We start from the raw sequence: 27,504 nt of genomic DNA, 5'->3' as shown, positions 1-27,504 counted from the left end.
TTTCTGAAATATATTCATCAGCTCAGTACATAACACTTTCTTATTAAGCATCCATCCTAATCTGTTTCTGGGGAGGCTATAGGACATTGCATCAAGAGTCATCTTGTCAGGTGTATGTTTGTCACTCAAGATGGTGATGGTGGAGAAGTTTGATTCAGTCCAAAGGCTAATTCACTTTCCACCTTGTCAGCGGCAGGTTATAAGGCCCTTGACCACCTTTGTGGTTAATCCCATCCACCCCACTTTAGGATTTCAGTCTTATTTCCAAGGAATGCAAATCACACCTTGATTAAATGACACGGGGTCCTTGCTGGTCAGAAGCAAACCTTTGTTCTTGGCAGGGCTAAGTAATAATGGAATAGAGGTGAATGCTTCCATCAGCAGCGTGACAAATTTCACAGGTGCATAATTAGGCATTATCATAATCCAAAACCTGTGTGCTTAATCCCACATGCACAGCGTTAGGGAGGATAGGAATGTTTGCTTACTTTGGCCATAATCTTGCACTCATTGCACACAGAGCAAAGCGAAAGGAGTGGAATACTGTGGGCGCCAAGTCTAGAGTGTGGGCTGCCCAGGTATGAGACCTTGGGGTCATAGTAGATAGCATGATGAAGATGTCAACCAATTGTGTGGCAGCAGTTGAAAAGACAAATTCTATGCTAGGGAGCATATGGAAGAACTTAAAATAAAACTGCCAGTATCAAAATGCCATTATACAAAACTAGGGTATGGCCACATTTGCAATACTGTGTATGTACAGTTTTGGTTGCCTCAGCGCGAAAAAGATATTTTGTTGAGTTCAGAAAAGATTCAGAAAAGGGCAACTAAAACGATCAAGGGATGGAAACGTTCCCCTATGAGGAAAGGTTCCAGCAGTTGGGGCTTTTCAGTTTATAGGAAAAGAGAGTTAAGAGGGACATGTTAGAAGTGCATAATAGGCAAGGCATGGTGAAAAGCTTTTCTTTTTCTCTCAATGCTAAAAGTCATGGATGCCCAATGAAGCTGTGTTGGAAAAACCAGGGACATATAAAAGGAAGTACTTCTCCTCACAACTACAAAACTCTCCCGCTGGAGGCAGTGATGGCCACCAACCCAGATGGCTTTAAAAGAAGATTTGACAAATTTATGGGGAAAGCAATTGATGGCAACTAGCCACAATGGTTAATGCTTTGCCTCCACAGTCCGTGTGTGTGTGTGCACACACAGAGAAAATATTGTTATAAATATCAATCAGCATTTTAGTGCAAATTTCTCCCAATATACTTACGCTGGTATGCAATTTTGCCTAATCTATGCATTTTTTTGGCCAAGCATTTTCCCTAAATATGTTGAAGTTAGTTTCACCAATATATGCATTTTAACAAATACTTGACCTTAGTATATACGCATTACTTAGCTGGAGAACTGCACTGCAAAATTCACAGAAGTGCCCATTGTGAGGGATAGGTGAGTTTTGATTTGTACATTGTTTCAGAAAGTGCAGATTGGGTAAATTCATATTTAAATGTGCATTTAACTCAGTTGCATGCTGTCATGGACTGGCTAGATGCAGAGGAGTGTGGAAGAAGAAGAAGAGGAGGAGGAGGAGGAGTTTGGATTTGATATCCCGCTTTATCACTACCCAAAGGAGTCTCAAAGCGGCTAACAATCTCCTTTCCCTTCCTTCCCCACAACAAACACTCTTTGAGGTGAGTGAGGCTGAGAGACTTCAGAGGAGTGTGACTAGCCCAAGGTCACCCAGCAGCTGCATGTGGAGGAGCAGGGAAGCGAACCCGGTTCACCAGATTATGAGTCTACCGCTCTTAGCCACCACACCACACTGGAAGGTGCCAGCTGGGGTAACCCCCCCCCCCAAGGGAAAAAGGCTCGGAGCCAGGGGATTGGTGGTGGGCTGACAATGAGTGGTCAGAGGGAGAAGAGGGAGCAGAGTGGCAGGAAGAGGTGTCCGAAGCTGAAGAGGTAACAAGGTCTACTGAGCAGGAAGAGGCTGTGGCAGAGAGCAGTGCTGAGGCAGAAGCAGAGGCTGGAGAGAAGGGAAGCCAAGAGGCAGAGATGAGGCAGGCTCCTGAAGAAGCCAGGGAGTTTCCTCCTCCTGATGTGACCAGTTCCTCTCCCCACTATCTCTCAGAACTTGCATAGGTATGAAGAGGGTGGGGTAGAGCAAAGACAGATAAGGCAAATAAGTCTCAGGTTACTTGGGAATAGGGTTGCCATATTTCAAGAGGTAAAAATCCGGACACAAAAAGTTGATGAGGTTTTTTTAGGACAATCACCCAATAGCCCCTCTGCCGCCACCAAGCCTGAGCCCCACACCAGAGCCCAGGTTGCCAGAGCAGACCCTCCAAATGCCCCTGTTTTCCAGGGACACCCCTGAATTAGAGAAATCATCCCAGTTTCTGATTTGATCCCAAAATGTCCCGCTTTTCCTTAGGACGTCCCTAATTTCATTGGAGAAATGTTGGAAGGTATGGAGTTATCTGACCCCCAAGCTGTCTGAAGGCAATCCTGTTATAGTGAAGTTTTTTAAATGTTTAATGATTTATTATGTTTTTATATATGTTGGAAGCTGTCCAGAGTGGCTTCTGGCAACCCAGTAAGATGTGTGGGGTGTAAATAGTAAAAATATCATTATGGAATGGGGTGTCCCTTTTTTAATCAGAGAAATGTTGGCAGGTATGCCAGAGCCTGAACCACAGCCACCCACCCACCCACCCACACTACACACACACACGCACGCATGCACACACACACACACACACACACACACACCATCTTTTTCCATTTATAAGACGCCCCCCATGTATAAGACACCCCCTATTCTGGGGGACTCAGATTTAAGAAAATGGGGGGAGATGTATCCATGTATAAGATGCCCCAGAATTTTTGACATTTTTTAAAGGAAAAAAAACTAGTGTTGTACACAGAAAAATACGGTATCTGTCTGCCTGCCTGCCTGCCTGCCTGCCTGTCTATCATCTCCCTGAAAAAGGACATGTCTGGGAATTCCTGGACATATGGCAACCCTACTTGGGAAGGACCCTGGAGAGGAGGAGACTTAGAAAGTGGTGGGAAAGTAGGAGCCTTCAGTCCTAACAACTGCCTCATGGGGGGGGGCAGGACCTACTGGGAAGAGTTGCTGTGCTCACTAGGCCTGAGCTCTTCTGTTCATTTCATTGACACCTTGTGAGGTACTTATGACCTGCGCCCAACTTCTGCCTTGACACACCCCTATCCATGCTCCCTACTGCAGTGGGTCTGGCTTCACTTCTCTATAATTCTAGACAGTTGGTTGAGACACATTTTAGGGAGACAGGTGTCTGGAAGGAGTGTCCTGAGTACTTCTGCCATTGGCAATTGTTGTTTTGCTATTTTATTTTATTAAATATTTGTATTTCTGTCCAGCAGTGCCCAACCTGGTAATAACAGAATAAATGATGCAAGGAGAGAGCTGAAGCCCAAGATACAAAAAGATAGGAACAGCTAGCTACTTTAAATGAATCCAAATCTCCAGGGCCTGAAGAGCAGCTGCACTCAAAGGTACTAAAGGAGCTTGCAGGTGTAATCTCAGAGCCTCTGTCTATAATCTTTGAGAACAACTGGAGATCATGTGAGGTCCCTATGGACTGGAGGCAGACAAATGTTGTTCCCACCTTCAAAAAGAAGGAAAAGAAGTCACAGGTAACTACTGACAGGAAAGCTTGATGTTGATACAGGTCCTAGAACAGATAATTCAACGGTCTGTGAGGACTTAGAAAAGGATGTTTACTAAGACCCAGCACTAGTATCTCAAAAACAAGTCATGCCAGAAAAATCTCATTTCTTCATTTGATAGAGGTTACAAGTTTGGTGGATCAGAGGAATGCTGTGGACATACTGTATCTTGATTTCAGTAAAATGGTAAGCTGAGATTCCTGCATTGCAGGGGGTTGGACTAGATGACCCTCAGGGTCCCTTTCAACCCTACAGTTCTATGATTCTATTATTCCATGCTTTGACCACCCTGTCACTTGAACAAAGGGCATTTATAAATCATATAAACAAAAGGACGGCATCAACTTTTTACTAAAGCAGGGATGGGGAAGTCTGTGGCCCTCCAAATGTTTCATGGACCCTGACTTCCATCAGCCCCAACTGGAGTTCAGCAACATCTGGAGGGCCACAACTTCCCCACCATTTAACAAATCCAAGGATGAACTGGAGCAAGAAAATGTTTCTGCGTTTGACAAAGGCTGGATTTCCAAAACTTAAAGAATAGCGGATTTATATGAACCTGCTTATACAAGACAAAGCCACATTCATGTGACTCCTCCCACCTCCCCCTCCAGCAGCTGTTAGAAACGCAAATGCTCCATGAGCATAGGAAATGAAGGAATCAATCAAGGGAAACTATTGTCTAGGCATTATAACAGCTCAGACAGAGGGAGCTAAGAATTCTCTTCTGCTCTTTTTTATCCATGAGCTACAGACCTGAGGACACAACACTCTGAGAGACTGCTCTCCCTGCCTTCCAGTAAGAACATCCTGGCCAGGAGGAGACCCACCAGAACCCATTCATGCGCCAAAGAAGCAGCAGATGAATGGAATTCGGTTTTCATACCTGAAAGAACAATGAGCTCCACCTACCAGTAGCCCTTCAGCCACAGAAGCAAGTTTGGGAGGTCTGACCCTATTCCTTGGCCAACAGAACAAGAGTCGCCAACTGCTATTCAAGCAAGAATGCTACCAAGGGAAGATGAGCCTGGACTGAACTGGAGATGAATTGTATGAAAGGCCACTTGGTTCTGGCCTTGAATAACTGATCTCCCTCCTCCACAGTCTCCCTCCACCACACCCCTTTTCTTGTGTGTTGTATGAGGTTGGTGGCCTGATTAATTGACAGGTCCAGATGGCAATTTGTTATTGTGCTTTTTAGTGCATTCGTGATGATTTGTGCTCATGAGGGTAATTGGGATGGTTGTACACCATGGGTAGGCAAACTAAGGCCTGGGGGCCGGATGTGGCCCAATCACCTTCTAAATCCGGCCCACGAACGGTCCGAGAATCAGCGTGTTTTTACATGAGTAGAATGTGTCCTTTTATTTAAAATGCATCTCTTGGTTATTTGTGGGGCATAGGAAATTGTTCTCCCCCCCCCAAAAAAAATATAGTCTGGCCCCCCACAAGGTCTGAGGGATCCCTGTTGTACACAGTCCCCCTTTGACAACGCTTTGTACCTTTGCAGCAAGTAGAGTCTACTAATGTATGGAACATTGCTTTATCTGAATGTTTGGTTAGATATAGTCATGTAGTCTGGGGTGAACTCAAATCGCACCGTTTTGATTTAGGCTAGTTCCTATTATTTTATTGCATAAAAAGGGAGAGTCCTATAAGCACTTCATCTATGACTCACTCCTCACTGCGGCTGGTCTATATAGACACCTTTGAAACTTTGTTAGATGTAACTGCATTTTTTTAACTTGTGCTTTATACTATGCTCCATGCATGGTTCCATTATTGTTTGCATTGTTATGTGTTAGCTTGTACACATCTCTATGACAAATCAGTAAAAAAGATTATAAAAAATACTGATTGCACATGTAAAAGGATAAGGATGGGCATCTTGCTTTGTTTCCAATTGATGCATATCCCGTGGCCTCCTTCTGAGATCCTGTAACTTTCATACCAAAAATAATCTAGGGGTGTTGATGCTGGCCCCAGTTTTGCTGCACTGTTGCACAATACTGCCCCCTTCCAGATGGCTATAATGCTCCCAGATCCTGGTGCAAGATGAAAGTGTTGTTCAGCTGATTGGAATCAGTAACTTTAGAGCTATCAAATTCAACATATACGTATGCAAATGGACAGTTGCTCAGAAAATCCAGCACTGGCACGTTTTACTTCAAAAGCAGAAACTCACCAAAATGAGGAGTTTGGTGAAAGGGAAATGGAAAGGCAAAGTGAAAGGGTCAAGTCTCTCCAATATGCCTGGTAGTTAAAAAAGAAGTTTAGCTAGAAGATCAGAAAAGGTACTACCAGGGTGAAAAGGATGCCTGCATGGCTAACATGCAGAGTCACGGAAGCTATTTTAGGCAATAAAGCTTCTTCTTTGTCTAAATGAGAATAAAAAGGAACACTAACTTTGGCAAAAGAAATCCAAGCATACAATAATGCCTGGAAAATAAAAAAGTGTTTTGTTTGCTAAAAACAAAAAGGCCAACAACAAAACAAAACTTTTAAATGCATTAGTAGCAGGAGACCAGCTAGGAATGAAGTTGGATTTTTGAATGACAAGTCAAAATATGTGTTAATGGAGGAAAAGAAGATAGCACAGAAGCTAGATTCATTTCCCAGTACAATGCAAAGGGCAGATTCCTGTGCCTGAACTAACATTATGGGAAGGGAGTCTAAGAACGGGCCTTTTTGGTGCTGGCCCCCTGCTTGTGAAATGGACTCCTGTCTCCAACTATGCAGCATGCATGGCACCATCTTTGTTTTTGGAACTGGGCAGAGACTTCCCCTTTAACTTAGACATTTGGCCCTTGATTTGCAATGTTTCAGCAACAAACAAAGATCTAGGTCCTTTTGAATAAATTAAAAACTGATAAACCATTTGATCTGAAAACACTTGACGTGTTTTAAAGAACTCCCCAGCATTATCTGCCAGGCTATGTAGATGACATTTGATGTTCACAACTTTTATATCAGGCAAACAAATCACCATGTGGTCTGCCTGCCCATCACACACCCAGCTATCTAAGTCCCTAATGCTTCCATCATCCACATGCTAAGATCTTTCCACCCACCAGAGGAGCACCCTCAGGAAAGGATAGCTCTTCATCCTGAAAGAGGCAATGAATGCCTTCTAAGAGATCATTTCCCTCTTCCTCAGATTGATGCTTTCCTTCCATGAGGCATCCATGGCAGCTAGGGAACTCTCATCCTGGGATTGAGAGGCAGCTATCACATCTCTGAGGTCCTTGTCAAATAACCTTTCTGACTCTCTATGCTTCTCCAGGTCAGCTACCTTGGCCTCAAGGGAACGAACTTGCTCCCTGCAGATCAGACATTTATTGATTACACACTCATAACCTTTGTCCAGCAAGCAGATAGTTATACATGTGACGTTCTGTAAAATATATTGAACAGTCCTCACAACCCTGCTGGCTTACTACCTGCATATTTGTTTTTATAGGGTAGTGAGTTAGTTTACCTGGAAAACTGAGATACGTTAGGTTACTAAGGAGAAGAGCAGAGTTGCCCATCTCGACCTCCTTGTCTTGCAGCTGGTCTCAGTTGCCTGCTTAACTTGCTTGTTATTTTGATGCTCTATCACAGGCTGAGACACTACATCATCTGGGACTCCCCTCTTGCTCATGGGGTAGAATCCCTAGGTTGTTCCAAAATTATAGTCCTGGCTACATCCCAGTGAGCAGAAACTTGAAAGGAAGGTGGGTTTGGGGCAATTTACCTTCCTGGGAATAGGAATTTTTTTCACAGGAGTAGACAATGGGTAGAGTTTAACCCTCTGGCTTTAAAAAACAAACAAACCTGAAGCTAGGTTTTATAGTAAACTGAAAGCTGAAACTGAAGGCTGTACTGAGCTTCGCACAAAAGCTTAAGTCTACCTTTTTAATTCTAATCTGAATCTCCCATTAGCTGCGTCTGCACTGCATGAAAGTGGGTTTCTTTTTCTTTTCTTTTTTTACCCTCTCTATAAAAATTGGGATTTTATCTAGGTTTATTGTAGCTCATCAAGATTCCCTGCTGCAAACGAAGTTTCTACAGGCTTAATACCTCTAGGATTAATCTCTGAGTTTTTACAGGATTTAGCTTCCAGCATACAATGCCCTTAATTGTGGTCTCCTCACAGTTTAAACTGATGCTTTAATTAATTAATTAATTAATTAATTAGGTGGTACTTTCCCTCTCATCACTTGTTCCCTTGACTCTTTGTCACTGGAGCTGGGATGCTTCATCTTGGGCTCCCATCTTACTCAGGGGTGTGTGTGTGTGTGTGTGTGTGTGTGTTTCTGCACAGATGGAGAATGGTCTCTGTGTGTAGTTATTGTCCAGCATCGTTAGTACAGCCTCTCTCCCCCTCTCTTTCTTTCCCTCTCCCTCTTTAATGGAACCAGCTGCGAACATTTTAATTGGGATGCTACAGCCATGTATTTCCTGTATTGGCATGGTGTTGGATTAGATTACCTTTGAGGTAGCTTTTAATGCCATTATTCCACGAAAGGCATGTTCTAGATAAGTGTGTGAGAAGGTGCACAGAGATCCTTGCATACATCTGAAGATTTTCCTCCAGCTGCTGCAAATTAGGGTATGCGGAGCTAGATAAGGTGCTGTGGTCAACGGTTCTTCTTAAAGGGGTCCTCCACATTTGCCCTCTTGTTACAACTGGTTCTTGTTGAGTGGGAAGCAAGCAAAGGAAAGGAAAGATAACTCATGGGCAGCAAGAGCCAAGTATCCTTATTAGCAATACTAACCCAATGATGGGCTTAAGGAGTGCCACCTGACCTACTCTGGTTGTTTCATGTAAGCAGTCCGGTGCAATACCAGTTCCCGTCTTTTACCAAAGCAGTGTGTTGGTGCACACACAACCTGAATCCCCAGTTAGCATCTCATAGGTTGCCTATCTAATACCTGATAGGAGTCCTTCCTTCTTCATCCACACATTTATAGTTACAGATATTGAAATCCATGTGTCTTAGTGCTCTGAGCACATAAGCATGGACAAATATTTCACTTAGATGTTCTACATCAGGGCTGGGGGACCTGTGGCCCTTCAGGCATTCATCACTGATCATTGACCAAGCAGGCTGGGACAAATCAGTCCAGCACTTTTTGTCCCCTTTATTATTGGAAATCTCAGGTGACTCCTTGGAAACACAACTAATTCATTTATTGCAAGATTCTGACCCGAGTAGGTCCCTTTCTGTTGCCAGATTTCTGATAACAGTATTAGCCTATAAAAGGAAAAATGGATTACTCTATGATTATTGATTTTGCCTAAATAATATTGATTTATACTGACAGTTTGATATTTTAAGCGCTATATTGTTCTTATTTTAATGGAATTTAGAAACTTACGGTCTGAGATGTACTTGATTTAAACGTAATTTAATTTATTAATTTTATCTTGTTATACCTGTGTTGCTGTATGATGTATTGAATATGGGCCTATGGCCATAATAAACTATCTTATTGATTGATTGAAATTGATCAGTCCAGCAACATCTAGAGGGCTGCAGAATTCCCATCCACATTCTACATCTTGACCTAGAGAGTGGACATCTTCCTCCTCCAAATATTATTTGCAAAGTTCTCATTTTGGGTCTTAGAAAAAGAGAAACCACCAGCAGTAATGGATCATTCCATGAGTACCCTCTTCACGCACTGGAGGGCCTGATCCATGTCTTTAAAAAAATCACCGAAGTTTCAACAAACTTTGTTGCACAGCCTCCTCATGCAAAGGCGTCACAGTGCAACTTCACTGTGAAATATACCAGCAAGCAAAGCACTGCGTTACGCAAAAACATCAGAAATATAACCATTGATTTTAACCATTTTACTTTCTCTGCTTTTGAAAGTTGAAATGACACCTGTTGACCAGAGAAATCCTATCCCACAGATCCATTGGCTGGATCTGAGCAGAGGTGCATCCCTTCCAGTGAAGAAGAGCTTCACCAGGGCTAGTGCATGTCTGTTATTAAGTTCCACAGGCATAGTGCTACCACTGGTAGTTGTTTCACTAGTGGTAGCTGATATTAGGCCCACAGAAGAATGAAAGCCACACTTCCGTTCATTGACGAGTCCCTGGATCAGGCTTCCCCTCTATGCCTGCCTGCATCTGCTGCAACTCAGTTTCTTTCCATTGAACCCAAGGGTGGGGGAAGAGTACCCCCATGTAGGGAAAATGTGGTAAGTCTGCCACCCACCATAAGCATGCAAGATTCTTGAAGATATGGGTGATCTTTGAAAACACATACCCTGCCCAACTCCATTTAGTATTGCACTGGAAATCAACTTTCTGCATATGACAAGTGTGCACTTACTCTTATCTATGTAGCTTTATTGGTCGCTAAACATGAGTTGAGGCACAACATTACATCTAACACATTCCTTCCTCCCAAATTGTTGCAAAATTTCATTACTGTATGCTGTAACTCCCTTAGGGGTTCATATGTAGCTGCTTATGAATATCTGTAAAATCAGAATGCACTTGTGACGCATCAGGCACAGGGAAGATGGGGAGTAACATAAACAGGTTTTATTAGTCATCTTGTTTCAAACCCACAAATAAACATGTTCTCATCTGTACATCTAATGATATCTTTTTTAAAAAAAAACAACACCCTCAAACTTGGGGGGACAGCAAGTAGGATTAATAAAAAGCTGTTGTATGCTTTCATAAAATAAAATTGGTCTCTGCCCTTCATGAGGACTAGGAACACTGGTAGCAGAAGTGATACAGAAATGGCGCTCAAAGAAGAGTACAAAGGATGTTAAACATCCACCTTCAACATAACAATGCAACCTTTTACTGCAACTATATTTTCTATCACATTTTTAATCTTGCAAAGTGCTTTACAATGTGTACTATGTTTGCAGTGCCAATAGAGAGGTCAGTATGGCTGGCTCATGCCTGCTGATGTTCATCACAATAAGTGACTCCAGTATCAAGAGCTGACTTCTGTCAAGAGGTGAGCCATCACTGGACATCAGAGATCAAACAGCATAGCCAGAACTTTCATGTTGGCTTTGATTACAAAAGAGATGGTTTACACCATCATCTGTGAGCCTTTCATGACTGGTATTTCTTCACATCTTGTGGAACCAATACATAATTTGATTATGTGAATGAGTCAGCACAGGTCAATAGCCACAGATAGAACATTTGTATCACACTGCCCAGTGAAGTCAGTATGCAGTTAGGATAGCAACCACCAAGATCTTCAAAGTGTGCCTTGGACTGAGGATAGTGGCTTGAACCAGACTGGGATCCTCCTCTGCCTCCCTCTTGGGTCTGCTTCTATACCCCAAACAGAGCCCCCTAAGATTTCTCCTTAATCAACCACATCCCTACTATTACATGCACCCTTAGAGTCAACCAACCATATGGGGCTTCTTAGCTCTCTGGTGATGTGAGGCCACCCACATGTTATGGCAACAACTAGACTACAACTCTTTGTGATACTGCACCTTCCAGTTCCATGGGAGCAAATCCCCATAACTGGGAGAGTGAAGCCTCTCTTTCCCAATGGGCTGTGGGCTGGGTCCATGGCATCATTCCTTGCATTAGGGTTGAAGAACAAGTGACCTTCCAGATGTTGCAGAACTCCAACTGCCATCAGCCCCCATTAGCATGCTCAATTGTCATGGGTTATGGAAGTTGTAGCCTACCAACATCTGGAGGTTCTCCATGTTCCCTATCATGCCTTACACTGCCCACCATCATTTTTGGTACTACCATGGCTGTCACTCCCACAGTCAGTTTATAATTCACTTCCTGAGCATGGTGAGATGAAGTGATGCATGTCTGAACCAGTCCTAAGTGTTGCATAAACATGTGATGAGAATTCAAGTGATATACATACAGGTGAGAACACACAATCCCATTTTTACAGATGGGGAATAGAAGTTCATATACTGCAGCAGCAAACTATGATTATGTGGCACAAGTGAGTCTTGAACACAGACTTTTTATAAACCACTTTGATCTGAACTGCTTTGAAATTACGAGAAAGGAGATTCCAACTAAACATTAAAAATAACTTTCTGAAAGCAAGAGCTGCTCCACAGTGAAACAGGCTGTTTCAGAAAGTTAAAAACCTCCAATGAAGGAGAGTCCATAAATAGAGGTTGGATGGCCATCATCTGACTGGGATTCTTTTTCAGTGATTCCTGCATTGCAGGAGGTTGGACTAGATGACCATTGGGGTCCCTTCCAACTCCACAATTCTATGATTCTCTGAGGTTTGTTTGAAGTGGTTAAAAAAAAAATCAAGCAAACAAGCAGTTTTTAACAGCAAACAAGCAGAAAATAAAGAAATCCACTTGTCTCACCATTGGCCTACACAAAATGCAGATCTCCTTGAAACTTACAGAGATTGTAAAATTATTGGCCATTATCTATCTACATTGTTAGACCCTTCAATAAATGCAATAAATCCTGGCTGCTATTAGGTATAAAGAAGAACAAAGGACCCTAAACTATGAGTATGTGATATATGCCCACTTCGTGCTCAAGTTCTAAAGCCCCAGAGTTACCCTAGCTGCCTGAGCAGAACCCCAGAGTTACCCTAGCTTTACATTCAAGAGGCAGTACTCAGAAGATGCTTGAATCAAAATATCCTATATTGTCCCCTTTTCCAGCAACTCCTCTATCTTAAACACACCTCCTGTACCTGTGAGGCTTGTGGGTATTCCACTGACCTGTTCAACAGGGGCACCATGTGATTTGTCCAAGCCTTAGAAAACTCCACGTGGTCTAACCATTGCATGGTAAAAACACACACAAACACACAGAGAGAGCTAGCTGAGTATCAGGCTGTACTTTTAAATCCACCCCCAAAGCCCTCTATGAACCCTCCCACCGCCCCCAGACACTTGTGCTCATCCTCCTGCCGGCTTACCATTGAGCTGGTTGTACACAACTTCCTCCAGGTGGTCCAGCCGCTGCAGGATGGACTCCCTGTCCAGGAGGGCTCCCACCTTGGTATTCCGGCTCCTCATCCGCCGGTCGGCGCTCCTGACGATCTGCACCAACTCCTGGGAACGATCCTGGATCCTGCAGTAGACCGAGAAGAGGATGATCCCCACAAAGACCAAAATATTCACAGTCAACAAAGTTTTTATTTTCCTTGCCACCGCCATGGACACCGCTGGGGAGGGTGGCGGGCATCAAGGCATGGTCGCCGGTGCTCTCGGAGCTGCAGCAGCATCTAAGGCAGAAGTACCTGCCTGCAGAAGGTGGGGGTGGGAGAGCTGAGGGAGGGAGGTCTGGGCAAGTCCCCCGCCCTACGCTCTTCCTCCCCTATCCTTGAATAGAAAGAGGCAGGGAGGAGAGAGACCGGCGGGTGTCTAGAGCCAAAGCGATGCTGAAGAAGGAGCTGTCCTTTCAGCACCACGGCGCTCTCCGCTTCCTCCTCTTGCAAGCAGCAGCTGGTAGGACTCAAGTCACCTTCCTATCTACTCTCTGGCGGCGGCTTTGCGGGCAAAGAGAAGACCCTTCTTCGCGGCTCTGGAAGGGAGGTTGCAGGGAGGCTCTCGCGATGGGGGCAGGGGATAGGGATGGAGATGGGGGGGGGGGGTCGCACAGACAGTAAAGGACACGGCCAAGCGGGCGGGCGCGCGCGCGATCCAGGCTTTCCAAGCAGCCCTCGTCACAAGGCCAGCCCGGCTCGTGCAGCAAGAAAGAAGCGAGACATACATCCAGAGAGAATAAGGATGTTAGGAGGGAACGATGGAGCGAGAGAAAAGGCGTCGCACTTGATCGCAGCCTCCTTCCTTGTGTGTGTGTGTGCGTTTCGCAATTGCATCGTTTCTCCCTCTCGCAGAGCGCCGGTGCGAAGTCACGTGCTTTGTTGGTGGGGGGGGGGGGGAGAGAGAGAGAGAGAGAAAGGGAGGGCGAGGACCGAGGAGATGAAAAACTCATCTACATTCACATAGTCGAGCTGCCTGTTCGCTTCACTCGCTCGTCTTTCACCAGCCGAGGAAGCCCGTCTGGGACACCTATCCCAGCGCAGGAGGGGAGGCTGAGATGAGCAGGCTCACTGTTCGCTTCAGCTAGAGCGTCTTGCTTGAAAATGCCTTTCTTGGGTAGGTGGTTGGTTGGGAAGTTTCTTCCAAAGCGCTGGGTTTGGAAGGGAGCAAAGCCATTGAGGGAAGAGGGTGAAGCGAGGCCAGCTCTTCGATTCACTACTTCAAAAGTTGTGAAGTCGGAACACAGTGCCTCTGAACATGCACAAAGTGTCTTCCTCCCTCACCGCAGCTGGGGTTAGGGAGGGAGAAGTCTCTGCCAGTGAGTAATACAGCTCTGCGGTGTTAGCCCTTTCTCCTGCTAAATAGCAAGAATATGCATTTGTTAGGTTTGACTACTATCATGGGCGTAGCCAGGATTTTTTTTGGGGGGGGGGCGCAGAACTGACATGATTGGTCAGTTAGTTAAGTATTTCTATTGTTTTACTTGATCTGGGGGAGGGGCAGATTTGTCCTTGCTTTATAATCACATTATTATTATTATTATTATTATTATTATTATTATTATTATTAGCATTCGCATTTATACTCCACCTTTCTTCCAAGAGCTCAATGTGGCACCCATGGCTCTATTCCTCTCCATTTTATCCTCACAACAATCCTGTGAACTAGATTAGGCTGAGAGGTATTGATTGAGTCAAGGTCACCCAGTGAGCTTTGCGGGCCAAGAGGGGATTCAAACCCTGATCTTCCAGGTCCTGGTCTGACACTCTAACCACTACACCACACATTCCTACTTACAGTTTTAGTATTCTTAAGCAAAGTGCTTCATGAGGTTCACCCGGGGGGGAAAATGGTATACAAATATTTTAAATAGGCAATGAATACATCCTGTGCATTTTTATTGACACAGAACTAGAATAAAAGCAATGCTTACAATATAAGAAAAAGAGTTACTTGAAACGAGTTGGGAGGGGGGAGTATGCACTGCCTGGCTCAGCGACAGGCAACATGGTGCCCTCCAGGTGTCATCCATGACTGTTCTCTATGCCGATGGAGTTGGCTACTTCTGGCAAGCTGCTAAGGTAATGATTGGGTACTTTGGGGGAGGGGGGCTGCAGTTATGACACAAATGCCAACTTGTGAAATTCTTGTTTGACATGAGAGTAAACAACTGCATCTATTCAAGATTTCTCACTGCTTCCCTGAGCAGTGAGAAATCTTGGATCCGTGCCAGTGGAATTTGGATGAGAGAGCACACTGGAGACTTATGCTATTTTAGCTTTTGTTTGTTTACAACTGTGCAGTTAGCATGTATTAGAATCAAGCAGACTTCTAAAGCAGGCAGCACAGCTACTAATGCTGCTCCATATTGCCCCCCAAAAGCAGCTGCTTGCCAAGTATGCTTTGTGAAGAGCTACAATGCCCTGATCTAGCGCCAGTCCATCAACAACTGGCCCATCCCACTTCTCTCTTCTTGCCACAGGAGTCAGCAAACTTTTTCAGCAGGGGGCCGATCCACTGTCCCTCAGACCTTGTGGGGGGCCGGACTATTTTTTTTTGGGGGGGGGGGATGAACGAATTCCTATGCCCCACAAATAACCCAGAGATGCATCTTTAATAAAAGCACACATTCTACTCATGTAAAAACACCAGGCAGGCCCCACAAATAACCCAGAGATGCATTTTAAATAAAAGGACACATGAGTAGATTTCCGGACAGTCTGTGGGCTGGATTTATAAGGCGATTGGGCTGGATCTGGCCCCTGGGCCTTAGTTTGCCTACCCATGCACTATACGCTTATTGGTCACCTGGGACAAGGAGTGCAGGATTTCCATTGCCTTATGGTGGCCTGCTATGGTGGTTGTAAGTCGCTTTGGGCTGCTTTGGGCAAGATAAAGCAACAAGCAAAATATAAACAAACAAACAAACAAACAAACAAACAAATAATAGCTGAAGCCATTATTTCATCCATTCTATATAGGCTTTCATCCATGAAACTTGATGATAATAGAATATTAAATTTGATAGGACATGCCTGAATTCAAAGCACTAGGTGGCATCTGGCATCTTGCCAGATGAACCCAATGGTACGATATATATTAATTAGTTGCAAATTCCTGGTGACACTGGACTTTGTGATATTTTATTTGAAAAAGAATGTAAAAATACATAATCGCTTTGGGGTGAATTGCAATGGTCATACCACTGGTCATCTTTTGCCTTCTTTCACTATCTTCTTTTCTCCCTATCTTATTTCAGGCTGTTTTAAGAGGGCAGTAGGAACTATAGCAGTCCAAGCTAGAAGCTTTAGAACCCCAAGCCTCAGAGCTAATTGACTCAGCTAGACACGGAGGATTATGAGAAGGCATCTTCTAACAGTTAAGCATTGCTTGAATTACAAGAATGCCAGTATCCTTTGAGCCTAGTGTCTGGCTTGCTCCATTACCTTGCTTGTCCGTTGATTCTTTCGAAGGCTGCAATCCTAACCCTATCTACTCAAAAGCAAGTCTCATTGAAATCAGTGGGGCTTTCTCCCATGTAATTGGGGTTAGGATTGCTGTCTTATTATTCAGCCCTGATTGCTGGCTCCTAGCTAACAGCCATTGATAGCGTTATCCACCGTGATTTTGTCTAACGCTCTTTTAAAGTCATCCAAGTTGGTGGCAATCAATACCTCTTGGGAGAGCAATTTCCGTAGTTTAACTAAGCTCAGTGTGGAGAAGTAGTCCTATTTTTTGGTCTTTCTTGAATCTCCCATCATTTAGCTTCATTGGATGTTCCTGAGTTCAAGTGTTATAAGAGAGGGAGAAAAACTTTTCTCTGTCCTCTTTCTCCATACCATGCGCAATTTTTTATACATTTATCTTACTTGCCTTTTCTCGAAATGGTAAAGACTCAAACGCTGTCATCGTTCCTCCAACAGAATTCATTCCATCGCCTTGATCATTTTTGTCACCCTTTCCTGTGGTTGTTGTTGTTGTTTAGTCGTTTAGTTGTGTCCGACTCTTCGTGACCCCATGGACCAGAGCATGCCAGGCACTCCTGTCCTCCACTGCCTCCTGCAGTTTGGTCAAACTCATGCTGGTAGCTTTGAGAACACTGTCCAACCATCTCGTCTTCTGTCATCCCCTTCTTCTTGTGCCCTCCATCTTTCCCAACATCAGGGTTTTTTCCAGGGAGTCTTCTCTTCCCATGAGGTGGCCAAAGTATTGGAGCCTCAGCTTCAGGATCTGTCCTTCCAGTGAGCACTCAGGGCTGATTTCCTTAAGAATGGATAGGTTTGATATTCTTGCAGTCCATGGGACTCTCAAGAGTCTCCTCCAGCACCATAATTCAAAAGCATCAATTCTTCGGCGATCAGCCTTTTTTATGGTCCAGCTCTCACTTCCATACATCACTACTAGGAAAACCATAGCTTTTACTATACGGACCTTTGTTGGTAAGGTGATGTCTCTACTTTTTAAGATGCTGTCTAGGTTTGTCATTGCTTTTCTCCCAAGAAGCAGGCATCTTTTAATTTTGTGGCTGCTGTCACCATCTGCAGTGATCATGGAGCCCAAGAAAGTAAAATCTCTCACTGCCTCCATTTCTTCCCCTTCTCTCTGCCAGGAGGTGATGGGACCAGTGGCCATGATTTTTGGGTTTTTTTATGTTGAGCTTCAGACCATATTTTGCACTCTCCTCTTTCACCCTCAATATCCTTTTTGATGTGAGCTGACCAGAACTGTTGTTACAAAGTCCTCCAAGTGTGTGACACCATCAGTTTGTATAACAGCATTAAGATACTGGCAGTTTTGGATTTCTTTCCTAATGATCCCTAGCCCTAAAAGCCCTAAATGGCCTCGGCCCAGTATACCTGAAGGAGTGTCTCCACCTCCACCGTTCAGCCCAGACACTGAGGTCCAACTCCGAGGGCCTTCTGGTGGTTCCCTCACTGTGAGAAGTGAGGTTACATGGAAGCAGGCAGAGGGCCTTCTCGATGGTGGCGCCTGCCCTGTGGAATGCCCTCCCACCAGATGTCAAAGAGATAAACAACTATCTGATGTTCAGAAGACATCTGAAGGCAGTCCTGTTTAGGGAAGTTTTTTAATGACTGATGTTTTGATGTATTTTTAATCTCCTGTTGGAAGCCGCCCAGATGTTGGAAACCCAGCCAGATGGGCGGGGTATAAGTAATAATAATAATAATAATAATAATAATAATAATTATTATTATTATTATTGGATTCACTTTTTTCAGCATTGCTGTTGGGTCTGTACCTTTCTGCAACTTTTGGTACCCTGGGCTTGCTGATCCTTACCTCCTGTATGTGTGGTGCTGTTTTGTTTGTATAAGGACTCATATTCTGAAAATGAGTTTATTAGTATATAATGAGGGTGGACAACTTGCAGCCCTCCAGATATTGTGGGACTCAAACTCCCTTCAACTGCAGCCAGCATGGCCTGTAGTCATGGATGACGAGCTTTGTCCTCAAGCAACATCTGCAGGGCCACAGGTTGCCCATTTCTGATATATAAGATGGATATCTTTCTAGTATGCATAAACATCTGTGGGCATTTCCCCACCCCAGTCACAATACTAATGCTGTTACAAAGCATTTTGCTGGAAACGCATTCATTAAATACCAGAAAATATCTTGAATGTATCCTCCAGGGTCTTTTATTTATTTGATGCCTTTCAATCATTCAGAATATTACAGCAACATCTGCTGGTAGTGGTACAGTTAAGAGCCTGATAGCTCGTACTCTTCCTTGCCAGGAGCAACAAGAAGGACCTGTTTATCCAATCAATGTCAAGGGTCTTTCTGTAACAGAGCATTTTAGATGGCAGATACAGGGGGTGTTGCATGTTTGAATGCACCTCACATAAACCTTCCTTGCCTGATTTTTAAAAATGTAAGGTAGCCTTTCAGTGAGAAGGTTTGGCTGTGCTGTTCTAACCCTGATCATTTCTCTTAGATGTAAGTCCTATGGAATTCAGTGGGGCTTACTCCCAGGTAGGTGAGTTAAAGATTGCAGCCATAAGTTTCTATTGCACTGAAATGTTTGGGGTTGTTGTTGCCTCCCTGCCCACCCTCCAAATGAGATCTGGGAGATGTGAGTTCAAATCCCCACTTTGCCATGAAGCTCATTAGTTGACCTTGGGCCAGCCACCGTCTCTCAACCAAAGCCTACTTCACAAGGCCATTGGGAAGATTAAAAAGAGAAGAGAAGAGAAGAGAAGAGAAGAGAAGAGAAGATTTTATTTATTTATTTACGGCTATTAGCCCATAGAGTATGTACAAACATAGAAGCACAGAGGCATAAAGACCGATATATTCGGCACCAGAAGGTGAAAACCAGAAGGTGAACACCATGATGCAGGGGTGGGTCATTGAGCAGAGCCAGATAACAGCTTGGGGCCCGGATAGCTCCAAGGGATGGATCCCAGAAAAAGGAAAACTGAAGACGAGATCCGACATGCACTCTCTTCAAAACTGTCCAATTAGTTTTTGATGTTGTTGTTGTTTTTGATGGTTTTTGTGTGTGAGATAACCGCATTCAGGAATCTCGCCACCTGCAGAGTTACAGAAGGATCTGTATCCTGCAAAAGTAGTGCGGCATGTGACTCAACAGGCCTGCCAACCAAGCGCAGTAAAGCAGGACCCAGGAATTTAGTCCTGGCTATGCTATGTAGGGGACAGTTGAACATTATATGTGGGAGAGAATCAACAGTTTTCCCGTCACACACGCATAGCGGAGACACCAAACCCTTGGAAAGAAGAGAAGAGAAGAGAAGAGAAGAGAAGAGAAGAGAAGAGAAGAGAAGAGAAGAGAATCATAGAATCATAGAATCATAGAATCATAGAGTTGGAAGAGACCACAAGGGCCATCGAGTCCAACCCCCTGCCAAGCAGGAAACACCATCAGAGCACTCCTGACATATGGTTGTCAAGCCTCTGCTTAAAGACCTCCAAAGTAGGAGACTCCACCACACTCCTTGGCAGCAAATTCCACTGTCGAACAGCTCTTACTGTCAGGAAGTTCTTCCTAATGTTTAGGTGGAATCTTCTTTCTTGTAGTTTGGATCCATTGCTCCGTGTCCGCTTCTCTGGAGCAGCAGAAAACAACCTTTCTCCCTCCTCTATGTGACATCCTTTTATATATTTGAACATGGCTATCATATCACCCCTTAACCTCCTCTTCTCCAGGCTAAACATGCCCAGCTCCCTTAGCCGTTCCTCATAAGGCATCGTTTCCAGGCCTTTGACCATTTTGGTTGCCCTCCTCTGGACACGTTCCAGTTTGTCAGTGTCCTTCTTGAATTGTGGTGCCCAGAACTGCACACAGTACTCCAGGTGTGGTCTGACCAGAGCAGAATACAGTGGCACTATTACTTCCCTTGATCTAGATGCTATACTCCTATTGATGCAGCCCAGAATTGCATTGGCTTTTTTAGCTGCTGCGTCACACTGTTGGCTCATGTCAAGTTTGTGGTCAACCAAGACTCCTAGATCCTTTTCACATGTACTGCTCTCAAGCCAGGTGTCACCCATCTTGTATTTGTGCCTCTCATTTTTTTTGCCCAAGTGCAATACTTTACATTTCTCCCTGTTAAAATTCATCTTGTTTGTTTTTGCCCAGATCTCTAATCTGTCAAGGTCGTTTTGAAGTGTGATCCTGTCCTCTGGGGTGTTAGCCACCCCTCCCAGTTTGGTGTCATCTGCAAATTTGATCAGGATGCCCTTGAGTCCATCATCCAAGTCGTTGATAAAGATGTTGAATAAGACTGGGCCCAAGACAGAACCCTGTGGCACGCCACTAGTCACTCTTCTCCAGGATGAAGAGGAACCATTGATGAGCACCCTTTGGGTTCGGTCAGTCAGCCAGTTACAAATCCACTGAGTGGTAGCATAGTCAAGACCGCATTTTACCAGCTTCTTTACAAGAATATCATGGGGCACCTTGTCAAATGCCTTGCTGAAATCAAGGTAGGCTACATCCACTGCGTTCCCTTCATCTACCAGGCTTGTAATTCTGTCAAAAAATGAGATCAGGTTAGTCTGACATGACTTATTTTTCAGAAATCCATGCTGACTATTGGTGATCACAGCATTCCTTTCTAGGTGCTCACAGACTGTTTGCTTAATGATCTGTTCCAGAATCTTCCCTGCTATTGATGTCAGACTGACTGGGCGGTAATTATTTGGGTCCTCTCTTTTCCCCTTTTTGAAAATAGGGACAACATTTGCCCTCCTCCAGTCTGCCGGGACTTCGCCTGTTCTCCAGGAATTCTCAAAGATGACTGCCAGTGGTTCTGAGATCACATCTGTCAGTTCTTTTAATACTCTTGGATGCAGTTCATCTGGCCCTGGAGACTTGAATACATCTAAACTAGCCAAATATTCTTGTACTATCTCCTTACTTATTCTGGGCTGTGTTTCCTTTGCTGAATCATTTGCTCCAAATTCTTCAGGTCGGGCATTGTTTTCTTTATCGGAGAAGACTGAGGCAAAGAAGGCATTGAGGAGTTCAGCCCTTTCTGTGTCCCCTGTTTGCATTTCACCATCTTCTCCTCTGAGTGACCCCACTGTTTCTTTGTTCTTCCTTTTGCTACGAACATACCCATAAAAGCCTTTTTTGTTGCTTTTAACCTCTCTAGCAAGCCTGAGTTCATTCTGTGCTTTAGCTTTTCTGACTTTGTGTCTACACGTGCTGGCTATTTGTTTGAATTCCTCTTTGGTGGTTTCCCCCCTTTTCCATTTTTTGTACACATCCTTTTTTAATCTTAATTCAGTTAAAAGTTCTTTAGATAGCCACCCTGGCTTCTTTAGGCACCTTCCATGTTTCCGTCTCATTGGTATTGCCTGACGTTGTGCTTTTACTATCTCCCTCTTAACAAACTCCCAGCCATCATGAACTCCTTTTCCTTTTAGTATTGCTGTCCATGGGATCTCACCCAGCACTTCCCTAAGTTTTATGAAGTCGGCTTTCTTAAAGTCAAGAAATTGAGTCCTAGTATGCTTGGCTGCTCCTTTCCGCTGTATAGTAAACTTCAGAAGAGCATGATCACTCGCGCCTAATGATCCTTCCACATCTACCCCACTAACCAGGTCATCAACATTGGTTAGGACCAGATCTAAAATGGCTGTTCCTCTTGTTGCTTCTCCCACTTTCTGGACAATGAAGTTGTCTGCAAGGCCAGTGAGGAATCTGTTTGACCTTATGCTCTTGGCTGAGTTTGACGTCCAACAAATATCCGGGTAATTGAAGTCCCCCATTACTACTATCTCCCTTCCTTTTGCATGCTTGGCCATCTGTTCCAGGAAGGCATCATCTATGTCCTCCGTTTGGCTTGGGGATCTATAGTAAACTCCCACAATGAGGTCTCTGTTATTCTTCTCTCCCTTAATTTTGACCCAAATGCTCTCACTTTGGCTTTGAGGTTCTAAATCTTGGATCTCTTCACAGGTATACACATCCCTGACATATAACGCCACTCCTCCTCCTTTCTTGTCTGGTCTGTTTCTCTGAAATAGATTGTATCCCCCCATTATTACATTCCAATCGTGGGACTTATCCCACCAGGTTTCAGTGATGCCTATTATGTCATATTTAGTTTGCTGTACCAAGAGCTCAAGCTCATCTTGTTTATTTCCCATGCTTTGCGCATTAGTGTACAGACATTGAAGTCCATTAATCATTCCCCCGTGTCTCTTATTTAAGGATTTTTTCCTCCCACCACTAGGTCCGCGTGCTGTTTGCTCCATTTGGTCTATGACATTTGGATGATCATCTTCATTAATTGATAGACTCCTACCTTCAGGAGCACTGTCTCCCTCCCCCACATTAGTCAGTTTAAAGCCCTCCTGATGAGGTTTCTGAGATTTTTGGCAAAAACATTTCTCCCAACCGTTGTGAGGTGCAGCCCATCACTTGCCAGAAGTCCATCTTCAAGAAACTGCAGTCCGTGATCTAAGAATCCAAACCGTTCCTGTTTACACCATTTGCGAAGCCAGCTGTTCACTTCCACTATTTTCCCCTCTCTCCCTGGGCCACGTCGTTCAACTGGGAGGACAGACGAGATGACAATTTGTGCATTTAGTTGCTTCAATTTCCTGCCGAGAGCCTCGTAGTCTCTTTTGATCTTCTGGAGGCTATTGCTTGCAGTGTCATTGGTTCCCACATGAACCAAGAGGAAGGGGTATTCGTCAGTGGGTTTTATGATTCCTTGCAGACGTTCAGTTACATCTTGGATCTTAGCCCCGGGGAGACAGCACACTTCCCGAGACATTTTGTCAGGCCCGCAGATCACTGCTTCTGTTCCCCTCAGTAGGGAATCCCCTATCACCACTACACGCCTCCTCTTGGGTTTGGTCGGGGTTCTTCCGTGAGCTGTCCGTTCCAAGGTTGCCTGCACATTCCCTGAGGACTGACTTTGCTGCTCATCTTCATATACCTGATCGACTGTAATGAGGGAGAGATCCTCAAATGGAGTCTGCTCTTCGTCTTCCATGCTAGGGGAGAGGACCTCAAAGCGATTGTGTATTTCTAAACAATCAGAGTGAACCCTGGGCCTCCTACTTCTTTGAGTCACGTTTCTCCATATATCTGGCTCCTGTGTTGGTGAACAGGCCTCCTTCTCAGGGGAGTCCCCTGTCTCCTCCTTGGTGGGGACGGTGTGCTCTGTTGCTTCCAAGAAGAGCTCCAGCTCTTTACTTCTTTGGAGTGTAGCTACACGTTCCTCCAGTTGCTGGACTTTGTCTTTTAAAAGGGCAATCAACATGCAATTGCTGCAGGTAAAGCTGCCTGCAACCTTTGGCAAGATGGCAAACATTGCGCAGGAATTGCAGGCGACTGCAGCTGTTCCCTCCCCTTCCATCATGAGATCGTGTCGCTGGGGGTGGCTACAGAGGTCCTCCATCATAAAAAGCTTGAAGACAGGACAAATAACTTCCCCCACAAAAAAAAAACAAACCCTAGGTCTCCCCCAACAAACGTTTGAGACTAGCTCCCCTAAATCCAAAAGATGGGTATAACTGCGCACACACACACAAGAAAACCCTTTTTGCTCCTTCTTCAACTGCTGCCCTGCAAACTCTGATTTACTCCTTCTCCTAAAGATGTCCTGCAAGACAGTGGGTACAAATTTTTCCCCTCTAGGTTTACTCCCGAAGCCTTTACATGAATGAGTATAGCTGCAAGGCAGTAGAGGTTTAGGTAGAGAAGAGTAGAGGTTTAGGTAGAGAAGAGTAGAGAAGAGAAGAGAGAGCTGTGTATGTGACCTTGAGCTCCTTGGATAAAAGGGTGTGAGATAAATAAAATGAATAACAATAAAGTAAAATAGAAATAAGTGAAGAAAGCAATCATGTCATAGAAAAGCCTTAAGTAGATAATAAAGCACTGGGTTAGTGGCAGAGGAAGTAGATGGCTTTTCAGTAACTGAATTCTATTATCTCTACTACAGCTTCAGGTGAGAGCTGTGATTCCTGGAAGCTGTCAGCATGCGACAGTGACCACACCCTGGGAAATGGCTTAGGCTGGCTGCCTAAACCAGGTGAGGGTAGTTGATGGGTTCTCAAATCCTTGGTGAGTTAGGGACTTGCACTGTATGCAAAGACAGGCCCTGGCAGACTGAGTAGATGAGACTAATAGTGGGTCCAATGGTCAAGAAGGTGGTTTCTGCATGGGCCATAGAGGGATGTGAGGGGTAGATGAGACTTAGCAACTTGGGAAGGTAGCCCACTTAGGAGAAGGAATATCCTGAACCTAAACCTCTACTGCCTTGCAGCTATACTCATTCATGTAAAGGCTTCGGGAGTAAACCTAGAGGGGAAAAATTTGTACCCACTGTCTTGCAGGACATCTTTAGGAGAAGGAGTAAACCCTACACAAATCCAGAGTGGATTCTGTAAGATGGTTGAATAGCGTCTTGTACGAATCCTTCCAGCAACTCCTGCAGCCAAGCTGGTGGCAAATGCATTGCTCTGCTTTCCTTTGGACCACATCAGTGAGACCAAGAGGGGGTCTTGTCTTCTGGACAACCCAGGACCTCCATACACTTTGCCCTGGCTTGCACCCCAGGGAGGTCACTTTGGGACTGCTAAATGCAGCAAAAACAACATGGGAGGCAGCAGTTATGAGTTACTGGTCTTTGCAGCGACAGCAGGTACTGTAGTTCTCCATTATTTCACCCCGGGAGGCACATTCAGTTGTCTCTTGAGACAGATGAATGCCAATTGCAGCTCCTCAACCTATCCGCATAGGAAGAGAGTCTGGAAATAATTATTGATGGTTGGGGGGGGGAGAGATTTGGGTGTTGGCATATGTAGACCACTTTCCCAGCTGTCTGTCACATAGAGAGCTCTTCAGTACCCACCAAGTGCTCATTTTAATTCCAGGGCCTTAATCCAGAACCAATTTTCTCCTGAGAATTTCTCTGAGATCAATGGAAATGTGTCAAGTAAGGGACTTTAAGTTTTTACAGCTGTGACTGTAGTGAAATTTAAAGTTGGGATTTGTCTCTTTGGATTCATTAAACACTGCAGTGATGGAGGTGAATTTTAGAACAGGCAACCCACCCCCGGTATGCAAGAGCTAAGAGGAAATTGTGCTCTGCAACAGAGGTCTACTTAAAACAGAATTTAACAGTTGAGTATTAAATTTTGGTCCTGCCAACCTAGCAGTTCGAAAGCACGTCAAACTGCAAGTAGATAAATAGGCACCACTCTGGCGGGAAGGTAAATGGCATTTCCGTGCGCTGCTCTGGTTCACCAGAAAGGGCTTAGTCATGATGGCCACATGACCCGGAAGCTATACACCGGCTCCCTTGGCCAGTAAAGAGAGATGAGCGCTGCAACCCCAGAGTTGGTCACGACTGGACCTAATGGTCAGGGGTCCCTTTACCTTTACCTTTATTAAATTTTGGGGAGTGGTGGGGTCTCTTTTCAACCCCACCTCCACCCCGGCTTTAATGATTGGATCAGTTTTATTTAGTTTTAGTTTTTGTAAAGATGCCTTGAGTTCCCTGCAGTGAGAGAATGCATCTAATAAATGTAATAAATAATAAGACATTTACTATAGACTTGAGTCCCCTCCTTTTTATTCCTGCCTATTCTTCCTTCACCTCTGCCTTGATAATTTTGAGAAATAGTCAATGAAAACGGTGCAATGATAGATACATGTATACAGGGTTAGAAACTTAGATAGGAAAGCTAGGAGCTAAATGGGCGCAACAATGGAATGTCTAGGCAAGATTTATTTAATAACAAGAAAACATAGCTGAAAACGAATTAACTGCAGCTAAAATATTATGTTCATTTTTCACATGGTCTAGTCCTTCCCCTGCCTACCTCCCTAATATTCTTAAGAGGGTCTCTTCTCCAGTCTTCAGAGAGTAGCTGGAAGTGGGGAGGCAGTAAAAGGTCCCCCTTTCTTTCCACTATGCAGTTTATTCAGAAATCTTAGGCACAGTACTGTGCCCAAAGCTCAGAAAATGCTCGCGCTAATGAAATTCCATGTTGTAGAATGCATCTAGAATAATGGGAGTTTTGAACACTGCATGTATACATAGGAAATATAGTAAAGATACAAATACTTTCCCCATCCTTCCTCCACAGAAGAGGGCGCCCATTTGCCTGTGAGGTATTGACAGATGGGTGATAATAAGGGTTGTAATGTAAGGGTTGTAATATATTGCTCATGAAGTTATTCCTCTGACCAATTAGCATTTTATTTGTTTGGATGCTGCACTAACAGTTTTATTATACCACAAGCTTTCATGGTCTAGATTCCCCTGTGGACTCCAGACCATGAAAGGTTATGTCACAATAAGTTTGCTAGTCCATATGATGTCACAAGGTTCTTTGATATCAACTCCTGCCATATGTAGTAGGGTAAGCATGTCCTTGTTCACTTCATAACATGTGAGCAAGTTGGAGACTTTGGATTGTGTCCAATGCTAGTCCTTTTTAGAGTAGACCCATAAAAATTAATGGAACTAAGTTAATCATGTCCATTAATATCAGTAGAATTCTGGGTAGAAGTAACATTGACTAATAACCATTTGCTTGAGAATCATTTGCTTGAGAATCACATGCAGCCACCCACCCATTCACTTCACTTCATAGAGCTTTTGCCAGTCTAGGAACTAACGGAATCAGGTCCCATGTGAATTAACAGCTCTCACAAGACAATCAATGTGGCACTTTTGATAGGCATTAAATATACTTAAAAGAGACATTTCAGTTGCTGTTTAGCAAACAAGCTCCTGGAAGAAAGAGAAAGCATTACTGCCTGTTAGCATGCATTGTTCAATACAATTAATGAGGTCCCCTGGCAGAAGCAAACGCAGAAAGCAGCAGTGGGTGAAAGGCTGAGGTTACTCAACTTGTGACAAAAGGTTAGGGAGAACCTTTCAAACAGCAGAGGTAATTGTCTCTCACACCAAATTGCTCGGCTTTTCCTTGGGCTGCAAGTTAAGGGAAGCTGTTTTTGGAGGTGGAAGAGGGCAAGAGGGCACACTGCAAGAAGCTGGGTTTAACTCACTGGAACCTGATGGACTGTGAAACTGAGAGTATAACAAAGAAGCGATTGCGAGGGAGAGATGAAACAAGCAGATGGACTAAATCTTTTATTTCTTTCGAATCTAATATGCCTGCAATGATCCTAATTCAAGAACCTAGCAGTGCCATGCCTAGACACAACCTGAAAATAGAGAATCCATACTAGCTAATGGTGAAGGTTTTGCAAGTGATTCTGAAGGTAGTGCCCATCATGGAATAGAAAAGAGATGGAAACCTAAAGGGCATGTCTCTCCAGAACCTGGCATC

General features: G+C 44.2%; 1 protein-coding gene and 1 long non-coding RNA gene across 2 annotated transcripts in view; one reads left to right on the top strand and one right to left on the bottom strand.

The window, feature by feature from the left end:
• Positions 1-13,509, bottom strand: part of GALNT9 (polypeptide N-acetylgalactosaminyltransferase 9) — a 199,451-nt gene extending 185,942 nt beyond the window's left edge. The window contains exon 1 of the mRNA XM_083476454.1: positions 12,624-13,509. Coding sequence (XP_083332580.1) covers positions 12,624-12,864 — 241 coding nt within the window. The 5' untranslated portion in view covers positions 12,865-13,509. The remainder of the gene's footprint in view (positions 1-12,623) is intronic.
• A 130-nt stretch (positions 13,510-13,639) lies between these two features.
• LOC310693981 overlaps positions 13,640-27,504 on the top strand; it is a 34,013-nt gene continuing 20,148 nt past the window's right edge. The window contains exon 1 of the long non-coding RNA XR_014519446.1: positions 13,640-13,809. This is a non-coding gene — a long non-coding RNA (uncharacterized lncRNA). The remainder of the gene's footprint in view (positions 13,810-27,504) is intronic.

Source organism: Podarcis liolepis, assembly GCF_965112155.1.
Source record: "Podarcis liolepis genome assembly, chromosome: 15".
In the NCBI taxonomy this organism is placed as follows: domain Eukaryota; kingdom Metazoa; phylum Chordata; class Lepidosauria; order Squamata; family Lacertidae; genus Podarcis; species Podarcis liolepis.
The sequence above is the reverse complement of the archived record's forward strand: the minus strand, read 5'-3'. Positions and strand labels throughout refer to the sequence as shown.